The 24,899-nt window shown below is 49.0% G+C and overlaps 9 protein-coding genes and 2 non-coding genes across 11 annotated transcripts; 5 read left to right on the top strand and 6 right to left on the bottom strand.

The window, feature by feature from the left end:
- Positions 1–772: 772 nt before the first annotated feature.
- Positions 773–1,918, top strand: AtWU_06516 (RNP domain protein; the record flags this gene model as incomplete). Its single annotated transcript, XM_035501625.1, has 1 exon — positions 773–1,918. One exon carries the CDS (start codon positions 773–775, stop codon positions 1,916–1,918), a length of 1,146 nt encoding a protein of 381 aa, XP_035357518.1.
- Positions 1,919–2,759: 841 nt separating this feature from the next.
- On the bottom strand, positions 2,760–3,052 carry AtWU_06517 (uncharacterized protein; the record flags this gene model as incomplete). The annotated part of the gene is made up of 2 exons (XM_035501626.1): positions 2,760–2,838; positions 2,904–3,052. 2 exons carry the CDS (start codon positions 3,050–3,052, stop codon positions 2,760–2,762), a joined length of 228 nt encoding a protein of 75 aa, XP_035357519.1.
- Positions 3,053–5,480: 2,428 nt separating this feature from the next.
- On the bottom strand, positions 5,481–6,177 carry AtWU_06518 (uncharacterized protein; the record flags this gene model as incomplete). Its single annotated transcript, XM_035501627.1, has 3 exons — positions 5,481–5,663; positions 5,749–5,919; positions 5,989–6,177. The coding sequence occupies 3 exons, from the start codon at positions 6,175–6,177 to the stop codon at positions 5,481–5,483; spliced, it is 543 nt and encodes a 180-aa protein (XP_035357520.1).
- A 3,055-nt stretch (positions 6,178–9,232) lies between these two features.
- Positions 9,233–9,646, bottom strand: AtWU_06519 (EthD domain-containing protein; the record flags this gene model as incomplete). Its single annotated transcript, XM_035501628.1, has 1 exon — positions 9,233–9,646. The coding sequence occupies one exon, from the start codon at positions 9,644–9,646 to the stop codon at positions 9,233–9,235; it is 414 nt and encodes a 137-aa protein (XP_035357521.1).
- Positions 9,647–10,166: 520 nt separating this feature from the next.
- AtWU_t164 lies at positions 10,167–10,240 on the bottom strand. The gene has a single exon. It is a non-coding gene; the product is annotated as a tRNA-Val (tRNA).
- Positions 10,241–11,132: 892 nt separating this feature from the next.
- Positions 11,133–12,449, top strand: AtWU_06520 (LPS glycosyltransferase; the record flags this gene model as incomplete). The annotated part of the gene is made up of 4 exons (XM_035501629.1): positions 11,133–11,303; positions 11,355–11,498; positions 11,550–11,617; positions 11,672–12,449. 4 exons carry the CDS (start codon positions 11,133–11,135, stop codon positions 12,447–12,449), a joined length of 1,161 nt encoding a protein of 386 aa, XP_035357522.1.
- Positions 12,450–12,764: 315 nt separating this feature from the next.
- On the top strand, positions 12,765–13,687 carry AtWU_06521 (uncharacterized protein; the record flags this gene model as incomplete). The annotated part of the gene is made up of 2 exons (XM_035501630.1): positions 12,765–13,226; positions 13,301–13,687. The coding sequence occupies 2 exons, from the start codon at positions 12,765–12,767 to the stop codon at positions 13,685–13,687; spliced, it is 849 nt and encodes a 282-aa protein (XP_035357523.1).
- A 138-nt stretch (positions 13,688–13,825) lies between these two features.
- On the bottom strand, positions 13,826–14,579 carry AtWU_06522 (glycoside hydrolase; the record flags this gene model as incomplete). The annotated part of the gene is made up of 5 exons (XM_035501631.1): positions 13,826–13,876; positions 13,928–14,066; positions 14,152–14,192; positions 14,265–14,314; positions 14,564–14,579. 5 exons carry the CDS (start codon positions 14,577–14,579, stop codon positions 13,826–13,828), a joined length of 297 nt encoding a protein of 98 aa, XP_035357524.1.
- A 691-nt stretch (positions 14,580–15,270) lies between these two features.
- Positions 15,271–20,388, top strand: AtWU_06523 (putative ABC transporter; the record flags this gene model as incomplete). Its single annotated transcript, XM_035501632.1, has 13 exons — positions 15,271–16,865; positions 16,925–17,047; positions 17,097–17,195; positions 17,248–17,372; positions 17,423–17,470; positions 17,519–18,188; positions 18,239–18,316; positions 18,367–18,928; positions 18,980–19,231; positions 19,287–19,576; positions 19,634–20,087; positions 20,154–20,198; positions 20,257–20,388. 13 exons carry the CDS (start codon positions 15,271–15,273, stop codon positions 20,386–20,388), a joined length of 4,473 nt encoding a protein of 1,490 aa, XP_035357525.1.
- Positions 20,389–21,014: 626 nt separating this feature from the next.
- Positions 21,015–22,903, bottom strand: AtWU_06524 (uncharacterized protein; the record flags this gene model as incomplete). Its single annotated transcript, XM_035501633.1, has 2 exons — positions 21,015–22,215; positions 22,314–22,903. The coding sequence occupies 2 exons, from the start codon at positions 22,901–22,903 to the stop codon at positions 21,015–21,017; spliced, it is 1,791 nt and encodes a 596-aa protein (XP_035357526.1).
- A 758-nt stretch (positions 22,904–23,661) lies between these two features.
- Positions 23,662–23,733, top strand: AtWU_t165. Its single transcript has one exon. It is a non-coding gene; the product is annotated as a tRNA-Glu (tRNA).
- The last annotated feature ends 1,166 nt before the right edge of the window (positions 23,734–24,899 follow it).

The following is a 24,899-nucleotide window of genomic DNA, read 5'->3' on the forward strand; positions in this document are numbered from 1 at the left end:
CCCCCGCGGAGGAGAAAATCCATAAGCCGGAGAAACTGGCCGCTATTTCCGGGGACTTCTTATCTTCATCCCGCACTGGTCTTTTCTCCTCTCGTGATGGAATTGGCACGATGCCCTCCTATAGGGACGATCCTCCCCCCGGCGGTCGGCTACTGCATTTCCCAAAGGGGCTTAGGGTGGGGGTTGCATCACATGTGGGAAATCCGTTGGGGGCTCAAAAGTTGTGCTTGGCTGGCTGACTCAGGAGGTCAGCCTGGCCGGCCAGCTGTTTTATCACGTGAGTTTTATGGCTCAAATCACGTGGTTTAGACGATGCCCGGTTTGCATCAAACGGGAGGCGAGAAAAACCATTCATGCGGTCTTTTCTCTCCTGCCGCGCTGGACTTCATCCGTCATCTGGGCCACCAAACTTGCCAACCCGAACCCTCCAACAGCACACGGTTCGCAATCACTCGATACACTACCCATCTGACTATCAGCACCGCCGTCGCCTCTTCACGCTTTACAGCAAGGAATTGTTAGATATTCCATCACCACTTCTCCTCCTGTCTACTCACCTGTCTCTGTACTAGTGCAAGGAAAGATCTAGAAAGGCTCGTCACCAGTCCTTTCTTCCATCAAGATTCGGAACCTTTTTCAGGCGTGACGTCTGGCGTATGACTGCTGCGTCAGTCAAACCCTGAAGGTACGTGTCTGCTGCTAGTTTGCACACGGCGCATCACATCATCCACCACCTTTCTCTCTATACTATATATCGGACTCTCCGTTCATCATGTCCTTTCCGCCACCTCCAGGTCTCAGACAAGCTCCGTCATCTCTCCCTCCCCGGCCACCGGCAACAGCAAGCGCTGCCTCACCATCTACCTTTCAACCTGCATATTCGGCGGCACCGTCAGGCGCAAACAGCAGCTATGGCGGAAACGGGTCTCGACCGGGCTACAGCGCCATCACAGCATTCCAGCCTCGCTCGGTAGCTTCGAGTCAATCTTACCGTACCAGCAGCCCCGTCGTGTCCGCTCCGCCCACTACATCCAGCGGATATTCGACACCGACCACGGGCAGTTACGGTGGCTACTACCCTCAGGCGCAAGCGTCATATCAAAGCGGCCCTTCTTACTACGGGGCCGCTCAGTACAATGATAACACATACGGTCCGTCTGTACCTCGGATTCAAAACCCCTTCACGCCAGCAGGGGGCGATCAGTCAGGCGCCTATGGCATGCGTGGGAGGAACTTTGGCCGGAATGAATCGGGGCTGGACCCTGAAACGGAAGCCCAGATTGCACAGTGGCAGAGTGCCTACGTAAACAAGGAGGAGATGCCCGTAGCCGGCAAGGTTCCTGGTCGCCCGGGTGTTAACCCGGGTGTTGCTGGTCCCGCGTCTGGTGCCAACACCCCATCCGGTTCCAATACAGCGGCTAACACGCCAGCACCCACCGTGGGTAACCCGGAGCCTGCACCGAAGACTGTGGTTCGTGCCGGAGGTGGTCAGACCTGGTCCGATTCGACCCTCCTCGAGTGGGATCCCGCACACTTTCGCTTGTTTGTAGGCAACCTGGCTGGTGAAGTCACGGACGATTCGCTCCTCAAGGCATTTTCCAAGTACACCTCCGTTCAAAAGGCCCGAGTAATCCGCGACAAACGTACCCAGAAGAGTAAAGGTTACGGATTCGTCAGCTTCAGCGACGGCGACGACTATTTCAAGGCCGCGAGAGAGATGCAGGGCAAGTACATTGGCTCGCATCCGGTTCTGCTCCGACGAGCCACCACGGAAGTCCGTCCCGTGTCCAACACGAAAAATGGGAAGAAGCATGGTGGTGGCGGCGGTTCGGGTGGTGGCTCCGGCAGTGGTAAGGTCAAGCATGATGGCGTCAAAAAGCACGGAAAGACTAAGGGAGGACTCAAGATTATCGGATGAAGGAGTCATGTTGTATGTTTCAAAAACTTAGTGTGTATCGGATAAACAATAATGCATAAAGCTAAGCAGAAACCCCTCTATTAGCATAAAAAACGGCTACAATGTATAAATAAGTCGTGAGCAGCAGGATGATACCGATGCCTCGGGAAACAAATAGACAAGTGTCCCAGGGTCATTATACGGAGTACATCAGCAATATAGAGTATCGGCTACAGCAGTCACGGGATGGAAAACGAAATACTACTACTACCGCGGGAGCTCGAAAATCAGTTCTAACATAATTATAAAAACACTTGATCTTCTATCTACTAGTCAGCCAAACTGCTGTCCTGAGTTAAAATCTTCGACTACTCTCGATATAAATAACTAGCAATCAGCTACTACCACTATCTAACAGACACCGGTCACGGTATCCCCCCTTCCCCGTTTAGGCAAGTCTCACTATATACTATTTTTTAGCACTTCTAGAACTTCGACTCGTTCAGCCCGCTGCAATTGCCCCGCTTATTATTTCTCAAGTCCAGGCTTGAAGAGCTGCTTCTGCACTGTGCGTTGGAACATGTTAATCGGATAAAATTTACTGGAGTAAAACTACAAAGTCCCGGTTTTCTGAGTACCATAGGTAGTTCTTCTAGCAGGTCTGTATTTGAACCAAATCATTACGTCGGTATATCTTGCTAGATAACTTTAGGCTTTGCCAGAAATCTCTTCTATTCCAACCCATGGCGAACTTGATATCAAGGATCTCAACGAAGGGCTACGCCGAAAACCTACACGCGCCTATTTCCAACCCCCAGAGTCAGCGTAACCCTGCGTGTTCAGAACCGGGGGGTCCTCACCATCAAGAAGTGGCGGCTTTATCTTCAATCTCGGGGACGACGAGGGGGTTTTCCGCATTATCACCAGGCCGAGCAGGAGGACTATAACCGGATAAAGACTATGTCAGCAAATGGGGTGTATATTATGATATGGAGCTTGTACTCACGCAGGGTCGTCTTCAGACGGGACTTCCTCTATCCATCGGTCTAACTGGCGGACACAGTCTTCAAACGGACGGGCCAGGGCAGCGGGCGAGGCGCGCCAGGTCGGGATATTCAATTGGCGAGTCCTCGCGTATCCCTGGAGCACGACCATTGCGCGAATATAGAGGTTGTTGGGATCAACAATCAACTCCACTCCCTTATCCTCCAGTTTCTAAGGAGGGAGACTTCCAGGAAGATATAGTTAGTGCCCCGGCAAACTTTAGGAAGTACGTGATTCAGCGCGCTCAGTCAGCAGAAATATCAGATAGGGAGGTCTGTGTCATGTCCACAGGGGGTATCATCAAGCCCAGTGTAGGGATTGGCACAAGCTCGCTACATAGCGATTTCAATCCATCTCAAGGCCAGCACAGTCAGAATGGTCATGAATATCTATTAGACTAGACAATTAGCTGGCGGACATGGAACACGGTAAAACAAAGAGCACTAACCTTGCCATAACCAACATCATCAGCCAAAAATCCGCGCAAGTAGGTCGTCACCTCGCACGCCAATATCCAGATAGCACCGTACACCTGGTACGAAAGAGGGTATCGCTTGGTTCAAAGACCCGCTATAGGAATCCTATACTGGATATTCTCCCCTAGATTCAGTACAATCCTGAACGTGTAACACGCGATCCTCTATATTTCCGGGTTGAGGTTATCACATTGCAGGCCCTCCCAGAAGTCCAGGCTCCTGATCTCCGGTTAGACGTTGACCTCCACCGCGTGTAGTGATAACCTACCTGGCAGTGGCATCGCAATCGGCCTAATATCCCATCAGGGCTTCGTCCTCATCCTCGTTGTCGACCGCGGCTTCATCCTCGCTGTTACTCGCTCTTTCTGAGCTCCATACTCAAGATGGATGTTATCGCGCAATTCAGTCAAATCCCACGGAGCCAACTTGCGTAGGTGGGTTTTATTTAGATCAACGGAAGTCCAGCACGAGTGAACACTTCGCAGATACCAGCGAAGCTCGTGGCTGGCATGACAACGAGCGGCACAGGGAACCGGAACAGACGAGACGGTGGCGGATGGCACAGGAAACCGAAGCTATTCCTTCTTGACTACTATCAGAAAAAACCACTCCAGTGAACGAGGACTTCTGAATAGACCGCCATCGGATCTGCCCAAGACAGTTATTGTCGATGATAGCTCCATTGGCTACAACGATCAAACACGCCCGTGCTCTTGTCAGGATGACATTTGCACGACGATTGTCAGCAGCAAAGCCTAATTCAGACTTTGTCCCTGTGTCAACTTCCCAATGCAATGTAACAATATAGGTCTATGCGCGACCCTGCATTGAGTCAACAGTAGCAACTTTACCATGTCCTCCCAAGCTATATTCAGCCTTCCCGGTAACTTCGTCATTCGGCGGGCGTACTCCTTTTTCTGATCTGTATATGTCGTGATAATAGCGACTCTTTTTTTTTTTTTTTTTTTTTTTTTTCTTTCAGTGCACCACACTGATCAGAACTCCACGAGCTCCATAACCACAGAAACATTGGCATTGATTCTGAGCGAGACCGCCCATTGTCCATGCTTTGCATGCATCTTTGCGCACTTGCGACAATCGCTCTGCTTAACCTTTTAGGAGCCGTAGTGAGCTGGTCAGAATCAAAATATGAATTGAACTTGGGAGCTATGAAAATTCGGTGGAAGTGCAAGACGAACTATTTAAAAGGCTGACCCTGCCGAAAGAGGCATATATTGTCAGCCCGCGAGAATTAACCCGTTGGAATAATCGACTTATCAGCCATAGTATATATACCTTCTGGCTTGCATGCTGGTGTAGTAGCACCTTGAGCGTACCTCATGGAGTTTGGGATGTTCAAATGGTATGTAATATATTCTGGATCAGTGCTGCCAGACTCGACTCCCACTTATAGACGTGGGACCCATCATTCTCGATGCTCTGCAGCACTAGTACTCACGAGATGAGTATTAGCTAGGACTTTCTTGAATCCTTCCGAACATGCTATTGGCTGGTAGCGTTGATTGTCTGTTAATCTGCTATGATTTATATCTCGCCATATGTTTTATTACTTAGATAGATAGTAAGTGACTATCAGGTCGCCTGTAGCTCTTCCATTTTGTGTTTCTTCTCTTCGTAAAGAGACGTGCGTCGTCGTCGTTGTTGGAATTCGCGTTCACGTTGGAGAATATCTCGACCCGGGTTATGTTAGAACACGTGGCATATGAGGACGGTATAATCATGCCGGTCGTCTAAGGTTCACTAGCATCGAGACGGGCAAGGGGGTCGAGTATCGAAGGTCATGGTGGAAGTCGTGTGCACTTCGAAGTTACTGATACCATAGCAGCTTGGAATAGGAAAGAAAAGATGGAAGGTTGGAGATGGATGGAACAACTTTATTTAAATTAGTACAAGTCATACCAGACTTGAATGGATCACTTCCTCTTCTCGATATAGATAGACGCGCGCGCGAAAATGGTCGCCTGCCTGTGTGCCAGATCGGCAGTGTGGGCGGCCTGGCGTGGAAAAGGATGACTTGAAACACTCTTTCTAGGCTCTGTGAACTATGTGTGTATTAGGGCAGCAGGGCACAAGATGAGGAAGGAACAGTGGATGATGTTGGTTGCTCTGTCTTTGCCAATGGCGGCTAGGGTTGTCACACTCTTTCCCAGACCATAGTCATCGACGAGAAGACCTCCCCGGATAGAAAGTCCATTCCTGAACACGAGCTCATGCACGCTGACATCCTGCCATGGGAGTAAGAAAAGGGAGGTACCTGGCCATGCCAGACTCTCGTTGAGGCATAGATGGTCGGAGATTGTCCGAGCTCACCGGGACGTTGTCAGTGCTTTTTCCATTCTTGTTTCCCAGGGGGAGGACGGTAGGCTCCACATCGGAATCGAAGAACCCTGTTGCTGCTTCTTCTCGCTCAGCTTGTAGCTGTGTGACTGGGTAAGATTGCACGACTGAGGAACTCACGCCGTCCCGTCCGTCCAACGCAGTCTGTCAAGGATGACAGAGGCGAGAGAAGGCCAGAAATCGGAATCGATGGAACCTGCTGCTGCATCTTACCCAGTCTGTAAGCCGAGTAGCTGGAGTACCTCTGGCGTGACAGAAGCGAGAGAAGGCCGGGTTCTGAATCGATGGAATCTCCCTCTCTGAGAGTGCGGCATGCCAATCAACATGCGCGGCCATTGTCGCTATGTCGTGGATATCTTTCTCCGCGGCGTCTGCAATAACTGTATCTTCTGGCTCATACATGATACACTTCTTCTTAAGTCATGACAGGCTGGTACAGGACCTCGCAGTAGACATAATCCATGGGCGGCTTCTGCATATTTTCAATGTGGGTATGACCGTGTGCGTCTGCCAGGTAATAAGCCAGGGCTTTCTCCATGGTCATGACGCCTTCATGGCGACCGAAACAGTTTTGCGCAAACTGTTACCGGTAAATCTCTTGAATGTCATGTCGATTCGTCTGAAATTGATAGACCTCCAGAGAATCTTACTCTGGAAGACTGAGCAGGTTTCCAATTTATTTGCTGCTTATCCTTAGAGCTGTCATGAACATGTTATTCAGAACCGGGGTGGATGATGGTTCGGTGCGACTTATGCTGAGCAGTCTGTCGTCTGATAGACTCGCAGTAAAATTCCCATGTTTGCTTTGGTGAGAGGGCAATACTGTGACATGTCTTTTTCTGTGTTGGTCATAGATGCAAACCCGACAGAAGTGCCAAATGTTATTTATGTAAAGACCCGGCAACACTGGTGCTGCTTGTATACTATATCATAGTATGGTTAAGTCATGCTGTCCAGAACGAAGTAGAGAGAGGATCATACATATATAGCAGTAGTGTATAGGACAGATGGAGGAAGAGAAGATGAGAGAGAGGAGAAGGAGAAGGAGAAGTCCAGCCATATATATAAGGAAGAGAAAGGTGTTGAGTGAAGAAAGGCCATGAATAGAGACTGGGGAACGGGAATGGTCCCTATTATTCATTGGGGTAGAGCAGTCAACGTATGTGCAGGATTGATATCAAATTACCTCTAACAATTAGTGAAAGTCCAAATCATAGTATATCCAGGGAATACTGGTATGAAAACCCGTTCCCAAAGCGTTTTAGAAGTGAATTATCCAGTTACTGCCTGACGGAGCTTGCTGGAAGGATTAGGGTACTGCGAAAGGAAGAAACCAAGAATGCTGTAAGGTATTTAGTGTCTAAACGGAAGATGGCAGGTTAGAGGAGGAACTTGCCAGACACGTGGACTGCCATAACTGATGCTATATGAGTGGTAGCCCTTCAACGTTGATAGTCACTACTTATATTATTCTGGGTCTGGGTTCAGCTTTTTACTATGGAAGAAGACATAATTGCGAAGAGCAGCACATACTGTGGCTATTTTATGTCAATGGCTACTAGTACTAGTATATAACTAGCTAGCAGTAATAAGCAGAATAATATATGGAAATAGAAGGGAGCATATACATAAACCACAAAACACCAATCCAATCCATCAACCCCGAGAATCAGTAAATAATCGGTCAGATCCCGTCCGACGCAGACAATGAACGCTTTTGACAGCATGTATATATAAACAAGACACACACAGTGTATAAACAATCAATCAACAATGCATATGCAGAAGTACTCCGTACCCAAGGAGATCGAAGAAAAAAAACAATCATAACGTAATTTCCATGCGTGAATGCATAAATCCCATATCAAAAAAAAAACATCATGTTCCATGAACAATAAATCGTAAATAATGCGTAATAGTAGTAGCTCAACAATGATTGCAGTGAGCTAAGCCGTTAAGTCGTCGAATCGATTAGATCAATCCATCGTAGTCTCATAGTTTCGTGACAGTAGTGCTTCCGGGAAAGCAAAAGGACGCTGGGTCACTTCAAATTCGGGTTTAAGCTTCAGCTTCACCACCGCTTTCCTCGTCGACTGCGCGTTTCCGGGAGTGCGCAATGCGGTTCTTCATCGTGTGAATGAAGTACCCTGCGATGGCGAGGATGATGAATAGGACGATGATGATGACGGCGATGGCAATGTTTTCTTGCATTTTGGTGAATTTATTTGTCTTTTTAACTTTCAAGATTGGAGAAAGAAGTATTGGCGGAAAGTCGTGATGCTTCCTTATGAAAAGAGGATATTATCTGTTATGGTGCTGATGATGGTGGTGGAAATGCAGGTATAGATCCCCGATCAATCTATCGATAAGATATGGATATGGATAGCCGACCGGAATGTAGATAGTAAACAATGGGTGTGAAATTCCACCCTGACAGAGCTTGTATGTAGATAGCCCTGGACAACCCCAATATAAGTAGCACGGGGAATGGAGGGGAAGGAAAAGAATGAAAAACCACGCAGCTCCCGGTTATAAAAGGGGAAATGGCGTGGACGTGGACGTGGCCCAGCCATGTTGATTTTTGCTCCCCTGTTGCGGGTGGCTGGGGATAAGAAACGGATCCATGATTGCTGAGCTTATTGGACGCTAACAGCGTTAGTGCACGGCTTGGGCGCACTGGACTGATGCTTGCTTGTTCTGCCGTGTGGTGCCGCCTTGGTTGTTAGGAATAGCATCTTCACCATTGTTGAACGAAATAATAGAGCTGAGTATACCAAGGGGGTAGTGACTTGAAAAAATAGATATTGATGTAGTTGTCTTTCATTCAAGGCTTAGTTCCCGGGATATCCACTATATCTACCCTCCATCTTCGTTCCGGCAACTCAGTAATTGTAAGCCGAGCCCGGTAGGCGAATCACCATTAATTCTCCCTTGAGATGCTCAGTATATGCTCTCAAATGAATTTTTGGCTTATCTTTGTCCCACTATGGATGGCTCTATGTCTCTGGATCCTTTGATCCAACTCATATGCTAGTGGTCATCATCTCACTCAGGAAAACCAGCTTCTTCACAGCTAGTAGTAGTGTAGGTTACACCAGGAAATTTAATACCAGCGGAGTATCTGATTCACAGAAACTGACCATTGCCTTTTGCTAACACTCAGACAGTTCTTCTCAAGTGCCCATGTTTAACTAGATCGCTTAACTGACCTCAAGCTTCAATCTGAATATAGGCACTCAGCGAGGCAAGGCGCCCATACATGCAGTAGAGAAATTAGTACTATGCAATAGCACCGAAAAGCAAACAGCATGTCTAGTACTATTATATACCTCCCCTTTTCCCTGAACAACACGACAAATTAGCCACTGCACCATCCAGACAAGAAACAAACCCTATCTCAACAGCATTCATCACAGCAAACACACTGACATAGCCCAGCTTACCACTTTAAGCACCCCTACTTCCTCGTCTCCACCACCTCCCCAATCATAGCAAAACTCAACAATTTCCGATCAAAGAACCGCTCCTCATCCTCCGCAATCTGCGCCGCCGCCTCAGGAGCCGTCACCTTAGCCATAAAAGCCTGGAAAGAAGGCTGATCAGCAAAGGTCAGTTCCGCCGTCGTATCAAAGTCAAAGTCCGACTGCTGGCCCTGAAGGATAGTCGCCGGGGTTGTGGCGTTGCGGGCCGTCGCCCCAGCAGGTGGGGTATTAACGGTTGTACGAGCTATATAGGTACGGCGGTGCGAGAGGGGGAAGTCTTCGCCGGATATACGTCTCACGAGATCGATGTGTGCTTCGTAACGCTCTCGGAAGGTGGACAGGGAGAGGCCGGGCTTGCGGTAGCCGTAGATGAAGACGCGGACGGTCATTTTAGTTTACTATGGAGGAGGAAATTGAATTGTGAAAGTGGGCTTGGTGCGGAGTTGAAGGGTATAGTTTGTGCGTGACTTTGGGTACATGAGCTGCATTGGAGGTGGGGTTGTCAGGCACGGATTACATCGGAATTTGGTGCATGCTAAGTGCTGTTTCTTGGATTGGCATAGATGATGTAGTTCTCATTGCGGGGTTGTTGGGGCAGATGTCTTTGTCATTTTTCTTTGTAGAGCTGAGATGGAATAGAGTAGCGGATAGTAAATACTACTGGATTGGGAGACTGGCATCCGGAAGGATGACCACTCATGGTGTGCGGAAGGATATCGATGTATAGTGATGGCTGGTGCAGGCAAATGTACATAGATGCGATAACTACAGATGAGGTATACGGGTCTCCGGGAAGGATATAAGTCCCACAGTATTTATTTCAGTTCATTAAAGCAAATAAAGACGAAAAGGAGAGGCAAAGAAGCATCTGTGTTTGAAACACAGAATAAAAAATAGAGAAAAACAGAATGACCAGTCTGGGGCTCGATCCCAGGACCTTATCGGTGTTAACGATACGTGATAACCAACTACACCAACCAGCCATTGTTGAATTTTTGGAGCAAATTATGTATTTATGTAGCTGTAAGGAGTCTCTACTCCTAAAACACGCTGGATAATCAAACGCGCTAACTCAAGGCCACCAATGAAACCTCCCTACTTCATAGTCGCATCGAACAAAGAGCGCCTCGTGAATGTCTGTTGTAATTAAAATTATGATCTGCGGTACCCGCAGCCGCTTACTCCCAACCGGCTTGGTATGCAGTTGGTCTGGGCTGTTCGGAACTTGACATTCCCCATCAACCACCGGATGTCACGGTCATAACATGGGAATGGCGTCACGACTTCCGCTTGAAGCTGGCATTCCGGCTCGACTGCAGGGGTTGACTTTGGGATTGAATAGTCAGGATGACTTAAATAATAGGTATTACGTCGAGGCGAGCAGTTACTTGGCCCCTCTCGCTTGCAGGCCAGACGGTTAGATATTTTAAGAACGACAAATATTGGTATCATCGCACATTAACCAGTCATATCACTCTGATGCGCACTACTGTGTACACCAACTGATGGCGCGGAGACCCGACGTTTCAGTGGTCGAACTAGGCGCCAACCCATGAGTTCCCCGGACCCTGGCTTCCGCGCGTCAGGGCTAGCACTAGGTGGACTAGCAACTGGCACTCACAGGAATTTAAGAATTCAGAACCGAAATACAACTCTAAAGTGACTCGAAGCCACTTACAAAGAGTCATCAAAGTGTCCAGACAAAAGTCAGGCCAGACAGTCGAGCCCCGCCCGGCGCCGTTCCACTTCTTTAGCCCCAGATCTAGTAGACTAGCCACCTAGGCCTAGGCAGAGATTCAGGGGAATTGAAAGACTGGGGAGATTGCCTTGTCGCCTTTCACGATCCGGTCGATTCTCAGTCTGGTCCAACTGATAATGTTTCTATTCACATCACAAAAACGGTTCGGCCGGCTGATTCTCTATGCGCTGGGGGTGCTCGGGATCATCCTCATTCTATGGCAGTTGCCCTATGCTCGGCCCACCGTGCGGATAGGAGCTAGAAGCGCCCGGTCTCAGCTCGAGGATATCAGGAACGAGACTTTGGGGGTACTTCCCTCCAATGAAGTTGACATTAGCCCCCACACTAATTTTGTATAGGTCCAAAAAATTTTCGCGATCAACCTGCCTAGCAGGGTTGACAAGCGCGACAACCTTGTCCTCGGCTCTTCAGTCAGTGGGTTTAACATCGACTGGGTTAACGGCATCACTCCCGACGAGGTTGACCCCAGGACGTACCCTTATGTGAGTCCTTGACAACGCTATCCAATGGGATGCATGCCACTGACATTTCAGAACTGGAACTATGACCACAAACCTACCGAGTATGGAGCTCGACGGGCTCATGTGGATGCCATGCAACGGTATGCCATAAGCTGCCCCCTTCCTCATATATTTGGCTAAACATGCACCCCCAGAATTGTTCATGAAAGATTAGGAAGTGCCATGATCATGGAGGATGATGTCGACTGGGACGTAAACCTCAAGACCCAGCTACAGAGTTTTGCTCTCGGCGTACGGGCTCTCCAGGGTGCGGATAACAAGTTGACCGCTTCACCGTACGGTGACGACTGGGACATCATCTGGCTTGGTCACTGTGGAGTGTCATGTCGAGAAAACGATCCATATTTCGTGAGCTCGAATGATACAACCGTCCTCCCGCCACATCACTTCCTGCCCTACTGGCGCGATCCACCCTCATTCGGGGTACCAGACTATAGCCGTCTAACCTGCGCCGTCGACGATGCAGTTTGCTCCATTGTCTATGCTGTGACCTACCGTGGTGCTCAGAAAATCCTGGCCGCTCTTTCCGTGAACCCGACAGGTCTCGCCGATAAAATCGACATTGGTGCTCAGTTCGACGTATCGCTCGGTCGCATGTGCGGCAATGGCTATCTCCGGTGCTTTGCAGTCTACCCATCCTTAACAGGTGGATATCATCCCGCTGGACCCTCCTCGAAGGAATCTGATATCCACGGCGGGAATGAGGACGTCCATCCCATATCCAGTCACGGGGTTATGTACAGTACGATGCTGAACATCAACCGCATACTGGCTGGAGAGGATACGGTTGTTTCCAATTGGGATGACGCCCCTGTTCCAGTGATTAATCCGGCGAATGTTTCAATGACTCGGGGATCAATGATCATTTCCGCAGAGAACGACGAGTATAGTCCTTCAATTATCAACCCGTAATCAGAGGGAAACATATGCCGGCAGTTCCGAAAACCTTGCTCAATATTGTATATAGACTTGCTTTTTTTTAGAAGATACCTACAATAATCACATTTGACCTTTTGATTCCATCTATCCATCGACTTTGAGAAACCACGATTCTCGCGTCACAAATAACAAAGATGAATCTAATAAAACAGGAAACTACGACCCAGCATCACGTTATTCTTTAGCTCTTGCCTAACGAAGACCGCCATAGCCTCTGCTATATAGAAATAAAAACATAACCTCCAAACTAAACCCACCCACCCTCAACCTAGTATAACAATCATCATTATGGAATTCCACAACAGCGTCCAAACCGTCCTCTCCGTCCGCACCATCTTAGAATACATCCTCCTCGAACTAGACATGCGCACAATCCTTACCTCAGCGTCCCGCGTCAATCGTTTCTGGAACTACACAATCAGTAATTCCCGTCCCATCCAACAAGCACTATTCATACAACCATTTAGACGCCGCAACCACAATTCCTCACAGGGAGTCCTCAACCCCCTACTAGCAGAAGCCTTCCCAGGGATCTTCCAACGGAACAGTACCGTCTTCCCCGAACACACAGAAAGCAAACTTACCTTCGACACTTTCCACATGGTCAGAGACCCCACCAGGACGGAAATATACATGCGAGAAAACGCAAGTTGGCGCCGGATGCTGGTCCAGCAGCCTCCTGCGCGTTCATTGGGCATCGTTAGCCATATTGGAGATGATACGGGGTTTCGGGAGAGGTGTGAGATACAGGTTAGTTGGTCAATCTGATCTATTTCATTGGGTGGGTGGGGGGTGGGTTTTAATGTGCGTTATGTGTTTGTTAGAGAGTAAGCGAAACGGGACCAGAGCCGCGAGATGACGGTGTGCGCATGGAAATGCTTTTCGACATTCTGGTATTTCATGGCGAACTCCATGGCTTGATGGATTATGCTACTGTTTACTGGTGGGGAGATCGTTCGGGCTCTTGGGTACTGGAATATATGGAGGGTATGGGCGTGTGTAATGCCTCGACAGCGCCGGATCTTATATTGTATATCCCTCTGTTTTTACCAGGTCGTCGGGATATGGGTTCGGACATGGAGGTTAGTGGTCGTACGCCGGCTTTGGATTATCTTCGTTCTTTTTATCAAGACAATGGGATAACTCCTAATTTGAATATAAGGGAGGGGTGGGAAATTTTTGTTAAGAGACGGAGAAGGAGGTGGGTGTGATGCATGTATGCGGTATAGTTACTATGTAGATAGGATCAGGCAATAGCATTCGTACGATATGTATGACAACGCAGTGGCAGGCCTTTGTCCAGACGCATTTCACTAGCCCTGGATATACGTGCGGAACAAACTCGCCAGTTAAAAGAAACTGGCCTTGTAGAAGCGCTCTTGCGTAGTCAAGTTGACATACTACAACGATGTTAGTATAAGCTTTTTTTGTACACAAGAAGTAAAACTCACCTGTATTCCAAATCTAACAGAATACCCAGCCCTCCAGTCGAAATTATCAGCCAAACTCCAAGCCGAGCACCCCAGCAGTTTAACCCCTTCCTGAACAGCCATCAACATCGCCTGCACATACTCATGATAATAGAGGGTCCTCAAAGGATCCGTTAGTATATCCTCGCGCAGATTCTTATACGCCTCAAACGGCTCCGAAAATCCCAACTCAGCAATGGCTATACCGTTCACGGGATTCCACGTATCTTGAATATAATGCAAGAACCTAGGCAGCCAATCAGTAGCCTCATAAGCCAGACCAATCCAGGGTCGGATGCTGGGCCAATAAGCCAACCACCTTCGAATTCAAGCAACGTGTAAGAGGTGTTATAGCATGAGGGGTGCAGGCTGTTTTTGGGGTCAACTAGACACCCCTCGATCCCTTCTCCAAAAATATTAGAGAGAAGTTGAGGAGGAGGTAACGAAGTTGATGGAGGACCGGGGGGAAAGAGGAGAGAAGAGAGTGAGGCGGAAAAGCAGAGGGGCGGCTCTTCTCTCTCTTCTGGATGCAGCCAAGCCATCTTCCTCCTCCTTCACCCCCCTTCATTCCATTACCCACAACTGCACCCCAGTAATGCTGTCAAAGGTGGGACAGACCATCCAACTGCGACATTGGAATTTGCCGCCTTGATGGAAGATCATCCAATTTAGGCTTATCTATAGAACAACCCAGACTCCTCTCCGAGTGGCTGATAGCTTCATACCTGGGCTGATTTTGTGTCAAGCAAAATGTGGGAAAGTACGCAAGCTGAGTCTCCCAGTTCTTGTCTTCCTCCTTGCTTCAATACTATGACCGTTACAATGCTTTGAGTCACTGAAGACAATGGAGGTCTAGTAGAAACCGCATCCGATTACCGATCTGGTCCAGATCCGCAGATGATGACCTCACCATGATCCACGGAAACTATCGACGACATCAAGCTTAAGCCATGGTTCATTCAGGGTCTTCTCCCACACCTTCTTCCATCATCCGAACTTATCTCATCACTTGATGCATGCTTATTCGATCCCACGATCGGCATCTCGGTCGTCCTGTTGTCCGATCCATACTTCACTCTGCTGGTCGAAAGCTAGAGCTCGGTGGTGAAGTTGCATCGGTCTTCAGCAAGCTCCGACAATGCCGGTACTTAACGCGGAATGTAGAGTGTAGAAAGATAAGGGCACCCAGAAGCCCATTACATTCGCTCATCCCCCTGTTGTGTCTCTTGACTTCTATTTGAAGCCGACATCGGGTATTGTCTCCGCCGTTACTTTACTGATTGATATGTCATATTTCTGGTAGCTAGTGTCGCATTACTATCAGCATGGACTCGGGACGCTCCCCTCCCAGCGAGCCACGCTTTGCTCCCAACGAAGACGAGAAAAAAGCTCCACTGGATTCTTCTTCCGAGTCGAGCTCAAACGCGTCGCGTAGCTCGGGCCTTTCGAGAAAGCAATCGGCTATACCTGTAGAGCATCAAGTCTCGAATGAAAATGTGATCCGACAGGAGTCCTCACTTCAGAGGCAGCTCACACAACAGGATATTGCTCGCGCCCTTTCTCAACGACGCAGCACTGGGGCCGCGGGGGCCGATGATACGGATCAGATAGCGAGGTTGGTCTCGCGGATGTTTGGTCAGGAAAGGAAGGCCAACTCAGAAGAGGAAAAGACAAGACATCTTGGTGTGGTGTGGAAAGACCTGACGGTCAGAGGTGTTGGTCTAGGAGCAGCCCTCCAGCCCACAAACACTGACATCCTCTTGGGTTTACCAAGATTGATCAAAGGCCTCCTCACCGGCGGGAGGAAGAGCGCACCACTGCGAACCATCTTGGATGACTTCAACGGATGTGTACGGCCGGGGGAAATGCTTCTGGTTCTTGGTCGTCCGGGGTCCGGTTGCTCTACGTTTTTAAAGGTCATCGGAAATCAACGATCTGGCTACAAAAGCGTGGAAGGTGATGTTCGCTACGGAGGTGCAGATGCCGAAACCATGGCCAAAAATTACCGTTCGGAAGTTCTCTACAACCCCGAAGATGACCTCCACTATCCCACGCTCACTGTACGCGACACCTTGATGTTTGCTCTCAAGTCAAGAACCCCGGACAAAGCATCACGACTGCCTGGTGAAAGTAGAAAGCACTACCAGGAGACATTCCTTTCTACCATCGCCAAGTTGTTCTGGATAGAGCATGCACTGGGGACTAAGGTCGGCAATGAACTCATTCGCGGAGTTTCTGGAGGAGAAAAGAAGCGTGTGTCTATTGGCGAAGCCCTGATCACGAAAGCCAGCACGCAATGCTGGGATAATTCCACCAAAGGCCTCGATGCTAGCACAGCTCTGGAGTACGTGGAAAGCTTGAGAAGCTCAACCGACATGGCACATGCCTCTACACTCGTGGCTCTTTACCAAGCCTCAGAAAATCTCTACAATCTCTTCGACAAAGTCATGCTGATCGAGGAAGGCAAATGCGCCTACTACGGGCGCACCGAAAATGCCAAGGCATACTTCGAGCGTCTGGGATTTGTGTGCCCTCCTCGATGGACCACACCTGATTTCTTGACGTCTGTCAGTGACCCATATGCGCGACGCATCAAGGAAGGCTGGGAGGATCGAGTTCCACGCTCTGGTGAAGACTTTCAGAGAGCATATCGAAAGAGTGATATATGCAAGGAGGCCAAGGCAGATATCGAAAACTTCGAAAAAGAGATCGAGTCGGAGCAGCAGGCGTGTGAGCAGGCCAGGGAAAAGAAGAAAAAGCAAAACTATACAGTGTCTTTCTATAAACAGGTTGTTATACTGACTCAACGGCAATTCCTCGTCATGTACGGGGATAAGCAGACGCTCATCGGGAAATGGGTGATGCTCACGTTCCAGGCTCTCATCATCGGTAGTCTCTTCTATGACCTGCCCCAGACTAGGTTAGCCCCAAGATCTATCACCCACGCCAATCGATAAGTAATATCTGACAACTTTATAGCGCTGGTGTCTTCACTAGAGGCGGTGTCATGTTTTATGTACTACTATTCAATTCCCTGCTGGCTATGGCAGAGCTTACGGCTCTCTATGGAAGTCGACCGGTCATACTGAAACATAAGAGTTTGTGAGTGGGACAAGGCATATATATTTTTGCAGTAAGCTAACTTTGCCAGCTCCTTCTATCGTCCAGCGGCATATGCCTTAGCTCAAGTGGTCGTCGATGTTCCCATTGTATTCGTTCAGATCACCATTTTCGAGTTGATTGTATACTTGTATGCAACTCTACCGCGTTTACTGCTGATTGAGACTAACCGATATACTCAGCATGTCCAACCTTTCACGGACTGCATCTCAGTTCTTCATCAACTTCTTATTCGTTTTCATTCTGACCATGACCATGTACTCATTCTTCCGGACTATCGGAGCACTGAGTGCTTCTCTCGACGTTGGTATGTAAAACTGAAGGCTATTCCTTGCGTGTGCTGACCGAGAATTTCAGCCACCCGTGTAACTGGAGTTTCTGTCCAGGCGCTGATAGTATACACTGGTAAGAGATATCAGCCACTTAATGAACATTCGTACTGAAGATGCCCAGGATATCTCATTCCTCCATGGAAAATGCATCCGTGGCTCAAATGGTTAATCTGGATCAATCCATTGCAATACGCGTTTGAGGCGATCATGTCAAATGAATTCTATGATTTGAATCTGCAATGTGTCTCCCCGTCCATATTTCCTGATGGACCCAGTGCACAGCCTGGCAACCAAGTCTGTGCGATCCAAGGAAGTACGCCAAATCAGCTTGTTGTGCAGGGATCGAACTACATACAGACTGCCTTCACCTACACTCGATCCCATTTATGGCGAAACTTCGGTATTGTCATAGCTTGGTTTATCCTTTTCGTATGCTTGACAATGGTCGGAATGGAGCTCCAGAAGCCCAACAAAGGAGGCAGCACGGTTACAATCTTCAAAAAAGGCGAAGCGCCCGAGGCTGTGCAGGAGGCTGTCAAAAACAAGGAACTTCCAGGGGATGTGGAAACGGGAAGTGATGGAACAGGAACCACCAATGGGTTCCAAGAGAAGGATACAGATGGTTCCAGTGATGAGGTGCAGGGGATCGCGCGAAGCACGTCGATATTCACCTGGCAAGGTGTGAACTACACGATCCCTTACAAAGATGGCCACAGAAAGCTACTGCAAGACGTTCAAGGATATGTTAAGCCGGGCCGTCTTACTGCGCTAATGGGCGCCTCTGGGGCTGGGTAAGTGACGGTGTTCTAAGGTCTGTAGACAAATACTGATCATTGCCCAGCAAGACTACGCTTCTCAATACTCTCGCCCAGCGGATAAACTTTGGAGTCGTCACAGGTACCTTCCTTGTTGACGGAAAGTGAGTATCAGCTTGAAGACTGCTTTTCAAACAGCTGCTTACATTTGCAGGCCTCTTCCTAAAAGCTTCCAAAGAGCAACTGGCTTTGCTGAGCAAATGGATATTCACGAACCTACAGCAACTGTCAGAGAATCGCTCCAGTTCTCAGCCCTCCTTCGTCAGCCGAAGGAGGTACCTATCAAGGAGAAGTACGAATATTGCGAAAAGATCATCGATCTCCTTGAAATGCGGCCAATTGCAGGTGCTATAGTCGGCGAGGGAGGAGCTGGACTGAACGCCGAGCAGCGCAAAAGACTTACTATCGCAGTTGAGCTGGCAAGTAAGCCTCAATTACTGCTGTTTCTGGATGAGCCAACATCTGGATTGGACTCCCTCGCTGCTTACAATATTGTGCGTTTTCTTCGACGCCTTGCCGATGCCGGACAGGCCATTCTGTGCACGATCCACCAGCCGTCTGCCGTCCTCTTTGAGCAATTTGATGAACTGCTATTGTTGCAAAGTGGGGGAAGGGTCGTCTACAACGATGAGCTCGGCACGGATTCAAAGAAGCTGATCGAGTACTTTGAGCAGAATGGGGCCAGAAAATGCTCCCCCCATGAGAACCCCGCAGAGGTACTCTTTCATACATGTTTATCCATCACATATGATGCTAACCTCTGATAGTATATGCTCGATGTCATCGGTGCTGGTAACCCAGATTACAAAGGGCAGGACTGGGGCGATGTTTGGGCCAGATCTACCCAGCACAGTCAGCTTTCAGAGCAGATTGAGAAGATCATTCAGGAGCGACGCAATAAAGAGATTGAAGGAGGAAAGGATGACCATCGAGAATATGCTATGCCAATCTGGGTGCAGATATTGACTGTCTCAAAACGCAGCTTCGTAGCATACTGGCGAACTCCTCAATACGCTCTTGTATGTCCCGAAAGCTTACATTGCACCTATAACCAACCCTCTGACCACTCCGCAGGGCAAATTCTTGCTTCATGTTTTCACCGGGCTCTTCAACACTTTCACTTTCTGGCACCTAGGAAACAGTTACATTGACATGCAGTCTCGAATGTTCTCCATCTTCATGACTCTCACAATAGCGCCACCCCTAATCCAGCAACTACAGCCACGATTTCTCCATTTCCGCAATCTATACCAGTCACGAGAAGCCGGTTCAAAGATTTACTCATGGACTGCATTTGTGACGAGCGCAATCTTGCCAGAATTGCCGTACTCGGTCGTCGCAGGGTCGATATATTTCAATTGCTGGTGAGTTAAACTCCCTTTCCCAACCTTCGACAGATGAGCCAACCTAACGCCCACCAGGTATTGGGGCGTCTGGTTCCCGCGAGATTCATTCACCTCCGGTTTTGTCTGGATGTTCTTGATGCTCTTCGAGCTGTTCTATGTCGGCCTCGGTCAATTCATCGCAGCCTTCTCTCCAAACCCACTCTTCGCCTCTCTCCTCGTGCCGACTTTCTTCACATTCGTCCTATCCTTCTGCGGTGTCGTCGTTCCATACTCCAGCCTGAATGTTTTCTGGAGATCGTGGATGTACTGGCTCACGCCATTCCATTATCTTCTGGAAGGCTTCTTGAGCGTCGTCGTACACGGTGTTCCCGTCCGCTGTGTCCCCAGAGAAGAATCAGAGTTCAGCCCACCCTCAGGAATGACTTGTCAGGAGTATGCCGGTTCCTACGCAAGCCAGATAGGCGGATACGTCCAAGACGCTGGTAACGGTCTTTGTGCTTTCTGCCAGTACTCTGTCGGCGATGCCTTTGTATGTTTACCCTGTCCAGTCCTGCCACTTATATAAAGTCCACAGATACTAATGCCTTGCTCCCAGGCCCGAAACTTCAACGTCTACTACTCGCACAAGTGGCGTAACTATGTACGTTGAGTATCCCCCTCTCCTTCGAAAAGGTATATGCTAACCTGGACCTCGATAGGGCATTTTCTGGGCCTACGTGATATTCAACTTCATGGCCGTGTTCTTCTTCTCGTGGCTTTACCTTCACGGCGCAAGGAACATCAAGAGAAGTATCAGTGCACGGAAGTCGAAGAAAGCTGTCAAGCAGTGATTGATTGTTTTGGTGTAATATATTATCATTCGACTCCTATATTATCTACTAATACTGCTTCATCTCTCCTCTCCCACACACACACACACACACACACACACAAGTTCAGCAGCACCAGTTACCCTACGAACCCAGTTGGTCATACTATTTCTTACTGAAAATTGTGTAATGTTATCACATGTACCCTTACTAATATATATCAGTCCGGTGTGACATAATGCTATAGTAATTTGCACATTAGATAACTACTCTCTGCCAAGATTATTTTTGTCTTTTTGCAATAGATGGAGAAAAGTGAACATGCAGCGGTGATGCCATTTTGGATATTTACATCCAGCAGAGAGTGTATGGTAGATCTCTCCCCCTCTCACTTTCTTTCTCCTCCCAAATCTTGTATGGAACATAAGGTTGTATTGTAACCCAATACCAATCTTCACGATAAATTGGAGCCCTTGGTAACTAGCTTGGTAGATCTCCAAGATCGTATGTAACAGCAGCACATTGATCGAATGAACACGCGCACACATGGCGGTACTCGCTCCTCTTTGTTCACGGGCTATACTCATACTCTGGAGCTGACTCCGAAGAATATTTTGATATGTCCAGTTGGACTCCAAAGACAGTCCTTACCCGGAGCAAGACGGCGGAGGCGTGGGACCTGCAGGGTTGGCCGGGTTTGAGGGTATACCGGACGGTTGGGCACTAGTGGTAGTCCAGGAAGTAGTGGAGGGAGGAGCGGGAGCAGGCCCCTGGTTTGTAGCCGTTGTCGTGGTAGCAGAAGTAGAGGAGGGAGTAGGGCCAGTAGGAGCAGGTGCGCCGTCAGGAGCGTGCGGAGGGTTCTCGATGTGGTGGCCGTTCATCAGGCGAGGCCGCTTTGCTTGCGGGCCCTCATCGGGACTCCGGGTGCTGTCATGTTGGTGCATATAGGGCGAGGTCTGCTGGCTTGGGGGCGCGGAAGGTCCACCACTTGTGTTTGAGGGGGAAGGGCCGGGGCTCAGTGCCGACGGAGGGTTCAACATCCTGGAGCGGGTTGGATCGTCGCTGGTGGTTGCGGGTGCGGTGGTAGTGGGTGGGTGTCTGGGTTCTGCGCTGCGATATTCATCCTGCATGCTGTTGGCATAGCCAATGCCGACGCGGCCCATGCCTCTGTCGTGCATGACGACTCGTTTCCATTTCGCGACAACATTGTCGTAGTCCCAGCGAGAGGCCGTAGGGCTGATTTGGCTCTCCTTGGAGTCGAGTTCTCGGGCGACGTCTCGTGGGAGCGGGAGCGTGTCCGGGGGGAAGATCGCGAATTCCCTGGGCCATTGGCAGGAGCCTAGTCTTTCTACCTGGGCACGAAGTTGGTTTGCCTCCTGTTGGACGCGCGCGAGCTGGTCATCTAGCGACTTTCGTTTTTCCATTTCCCTTGCGAATGCGCGCGTGATCTCAAGCTGCCATGCGTCTCTTCTTGCATCTGTCGGCAGTGAGGCCCAATGCTTGAATGCCAGCTCCAAGTGCCGCAGACTTAGGTCTTCGTGCTGCTGCGCGCTCCGGCTGATCATACTCGAATCTAGGCCCAGACTTGGTCTTCCGGACTGGGAGTTGTTGTTGGACTCGGCGGTGCGCTGATCCGACTGCCATTGATCGATCTTAGCACGAAGCGCTTGCCGGACAATATCCAGATGCTCCACTCCCGGGGGCTGCAGTGGGAATGATGATGGAGACGGAAACGGACTTGCTGCGAATAGACTAGGAGGCGGGGGCAGCAACTGCAGGCAGAGGGAAGGGAAGGTTTGCGCCTGAATATCGAAATCGAACGGGGAGAGTCTGGGACGCATTCTGGAACTATCAAGTATATAAAAATTAGCGTTCCAATCGCTCATAGACTACCAACGCTGTCGAATACAAGCGCATAGTTAGCAAATGCCAGGTGATGTACATACGTTGCAGCTTTGATATTATCCAGAACTTCGCGCAGAGCCAGCTCCAATGCCCTCATAGTATCCGGGTTGTTCGAGCCACCTCTATCCGGAAAAGGGAGCGGCCCAGTGCGTGATTGCGAGGGCGCAATGCGCGAATGAGACGAGCTAGTATCCTGTGACTGGCTAGGATTGGGTATATCATTGATCACACCGGTCGCATGCCACGTAGGCGTGTTGAACATCATCCTATACGCGCCATCGCGTGACTTTGACCCCGAATCGCCCGGAGTGTAGGAGTCCTGCTGGCCTTTTCCTGTTGTTCTCTCGGGAGTATCGCGTCTGCCAGACGAGGTACGGGCCTGTCGGCGAGTGATACCGCTCCGAATGCGCCGGATTTCCTCGACATCATGAATACCGTCTGGTTTCTTCTTGAAAAGGAACTGATCCAGATGGCGACCGAGGGACGAAGAGGTGAACGCTTGATGGCAATATTGGCACTTCCGATCCTTCAAGGCCGGGTTCTTCGCGGCACTCGAGGCGGCATTGTGATCATCACCGCCGGCAGAGCCTTCGGGGGTATCTGTCGGACGAGAAGACGCGCCTTCTTCCATGTTTCACGGGGACGCGGGGGGTCGAGCCAGGAAAAGAGAGGCGTAGCGAATATGGTAACACTTAAAGGGACGCGTTCAATGGAGAGGGTAGTAGAAAGAGCATTCACTGGGTTACTGCAGCTCAATGCATGACCCTAGAAGATTGGAGAAGCTGCGTCAATCAAGAGGGATGACACAGTGGTATGGTAGGGCGTCGGGGACGCAGTAAGAGCTGCAGATGGACAGGCAAGGAAGAAGGGGAGGGGGGAAAGAATTACACGAGGGAAAAGTGAGGAGAGGAACGTGACGATCGAGCAAGAACCGCCAAGCTTCGGTCTTGTGGGGATTAAGAGCCTCTGGTTCTCGCCCGCCGATTTGACAGATTCACTTTCCCGATTCTATATAGAGCTTTTTTGATAGAGAGAAAGAGAGAGAGAGAGCTTTGAGAGCTTGAGCATTGACTTGTTTGTAACATGTTTCAGGTGTATTCTGAAAATCCAAGATTTACTGTGTGGGGGTCTCTATCAGTATTCACTACCACAACTATGAGTCCGACCAACTTTCGATCTGTAGAGAATGTTGATCGTTCTTCCGCGGTTGGTGTATATTCTACGAAAAAGATGTAGGTAGTCTACGAAGAAGGGAGAGGTGGGATGTAGCATTGAAAAAGCAACAACAGACATTGGGACATGAAACACGATGCTCCAAAAGGCGTTGGACTAGTACCTAGTTTTGTGGTGGCTTGTATGACACATTTTACTCCTCCTTTCAACAAGTAATCCGATATGGTGTAGTGGCTAACATCGCCGTCTCTCACACGGCAGCCGGGGGTTCGATTCCCCCTATCGGAGCTCAACCGTTTCTTTTTTGTTTTCTATCTCTATAAATATTTGATACTGCCCTGACTACGTAGAAGAGTATCATAATGATGCATTCAATAACGTATTGCTCTGAGCTAATCTTTTTGCTTTTATAAACTAATAAGTAGTTTATAAACATATATTTGGCAATCTCCCCCTTCCCTAAACACTTAAATACCGACCACAAAGAACAATATCATAGCACAACTGCTTCACTGGGACGTAAATTGAAGTCGACCTGCTCAATAAATATATACTTCCGCCGAAAAGTTCCCAAAAGTTATAACCTCCATTTTCTCTTTCTCGCCAATATACACATGCACTTCCGACTGCCATATACTACACCCGAGCACAAACCCGAACCTAGGATCTGATATCGCCGAATAAAGCTGGCGTTTTACCCGACATCCAACCCCCGAAAACTACCGATGCCAACCATGCAAAATAATGCCCTACACTACAAAGTACTATCAATAAATTGAACAGATCCTCAACCCTGACCGCGCAGCATTTGTCATTAGCCCCTTCACCGCAACAGCATAACAATTGTTACTTGCTTTCAAGCGTACTACATCCCCCATCGTAACCGGCCACATTAACCACCCATGGCAAGCAACTCTTTCGTCACATCTACACAATGCATCCTATCTTGTCATCTGGCCATAGTAAAAGCGGCGAGGACAGATTTTTCGAACGAACATCTCCCCGCCTCGCTTGTCCCAGGGAACATGCTGAATACTTCGTGTTCGGCGATCAGTCATTGGCGGAGGAAGCGGGACATGGCTTGATTCCATCCTGTTGTAGTCTAGTAGGGAACAAGTTCCGGTTCCAACCCCGGGTTGGAATATAGTTTTGTCGTGGCAAAGCTAGTATGGATTAGATCGGCGGGCACATCGAGAGCTTATCGGGTATGGCGGAGATGTCATAATATGATGGATGTAATTAGTCGCCTCTAGATCCCCGAGTGTTTTCCGGCTGAGGTTTTCCTCCTGTTTGAAGTAGTGTATGAACTGAGTTAAGTTTTAAGGATATCACATTACACCTGTAAGATTTGCATGTTAATGTACAAGAAAAAATGAAAATACATCTCTGGAAGAACCGAAGATGAGTGCCGAGACGTCTCTTTTTTTGTTCGCCTCCGACAAAGCAGAAATACA

Source organism: Aspergillus tubingensis, assembly GCF_013340325.1.
Source record: "Aspergillus tubingensis WU-2223L DNA, scaffold_8, whole genome shotgun sequence".
NCBI classification, from domain to species: Eukaryota; Fungi; Ascomycota; class Eurotiomycetes; order Eurotiales; family Aspergillaceae; genus Aspergillus; species Aspergillus tubingensis.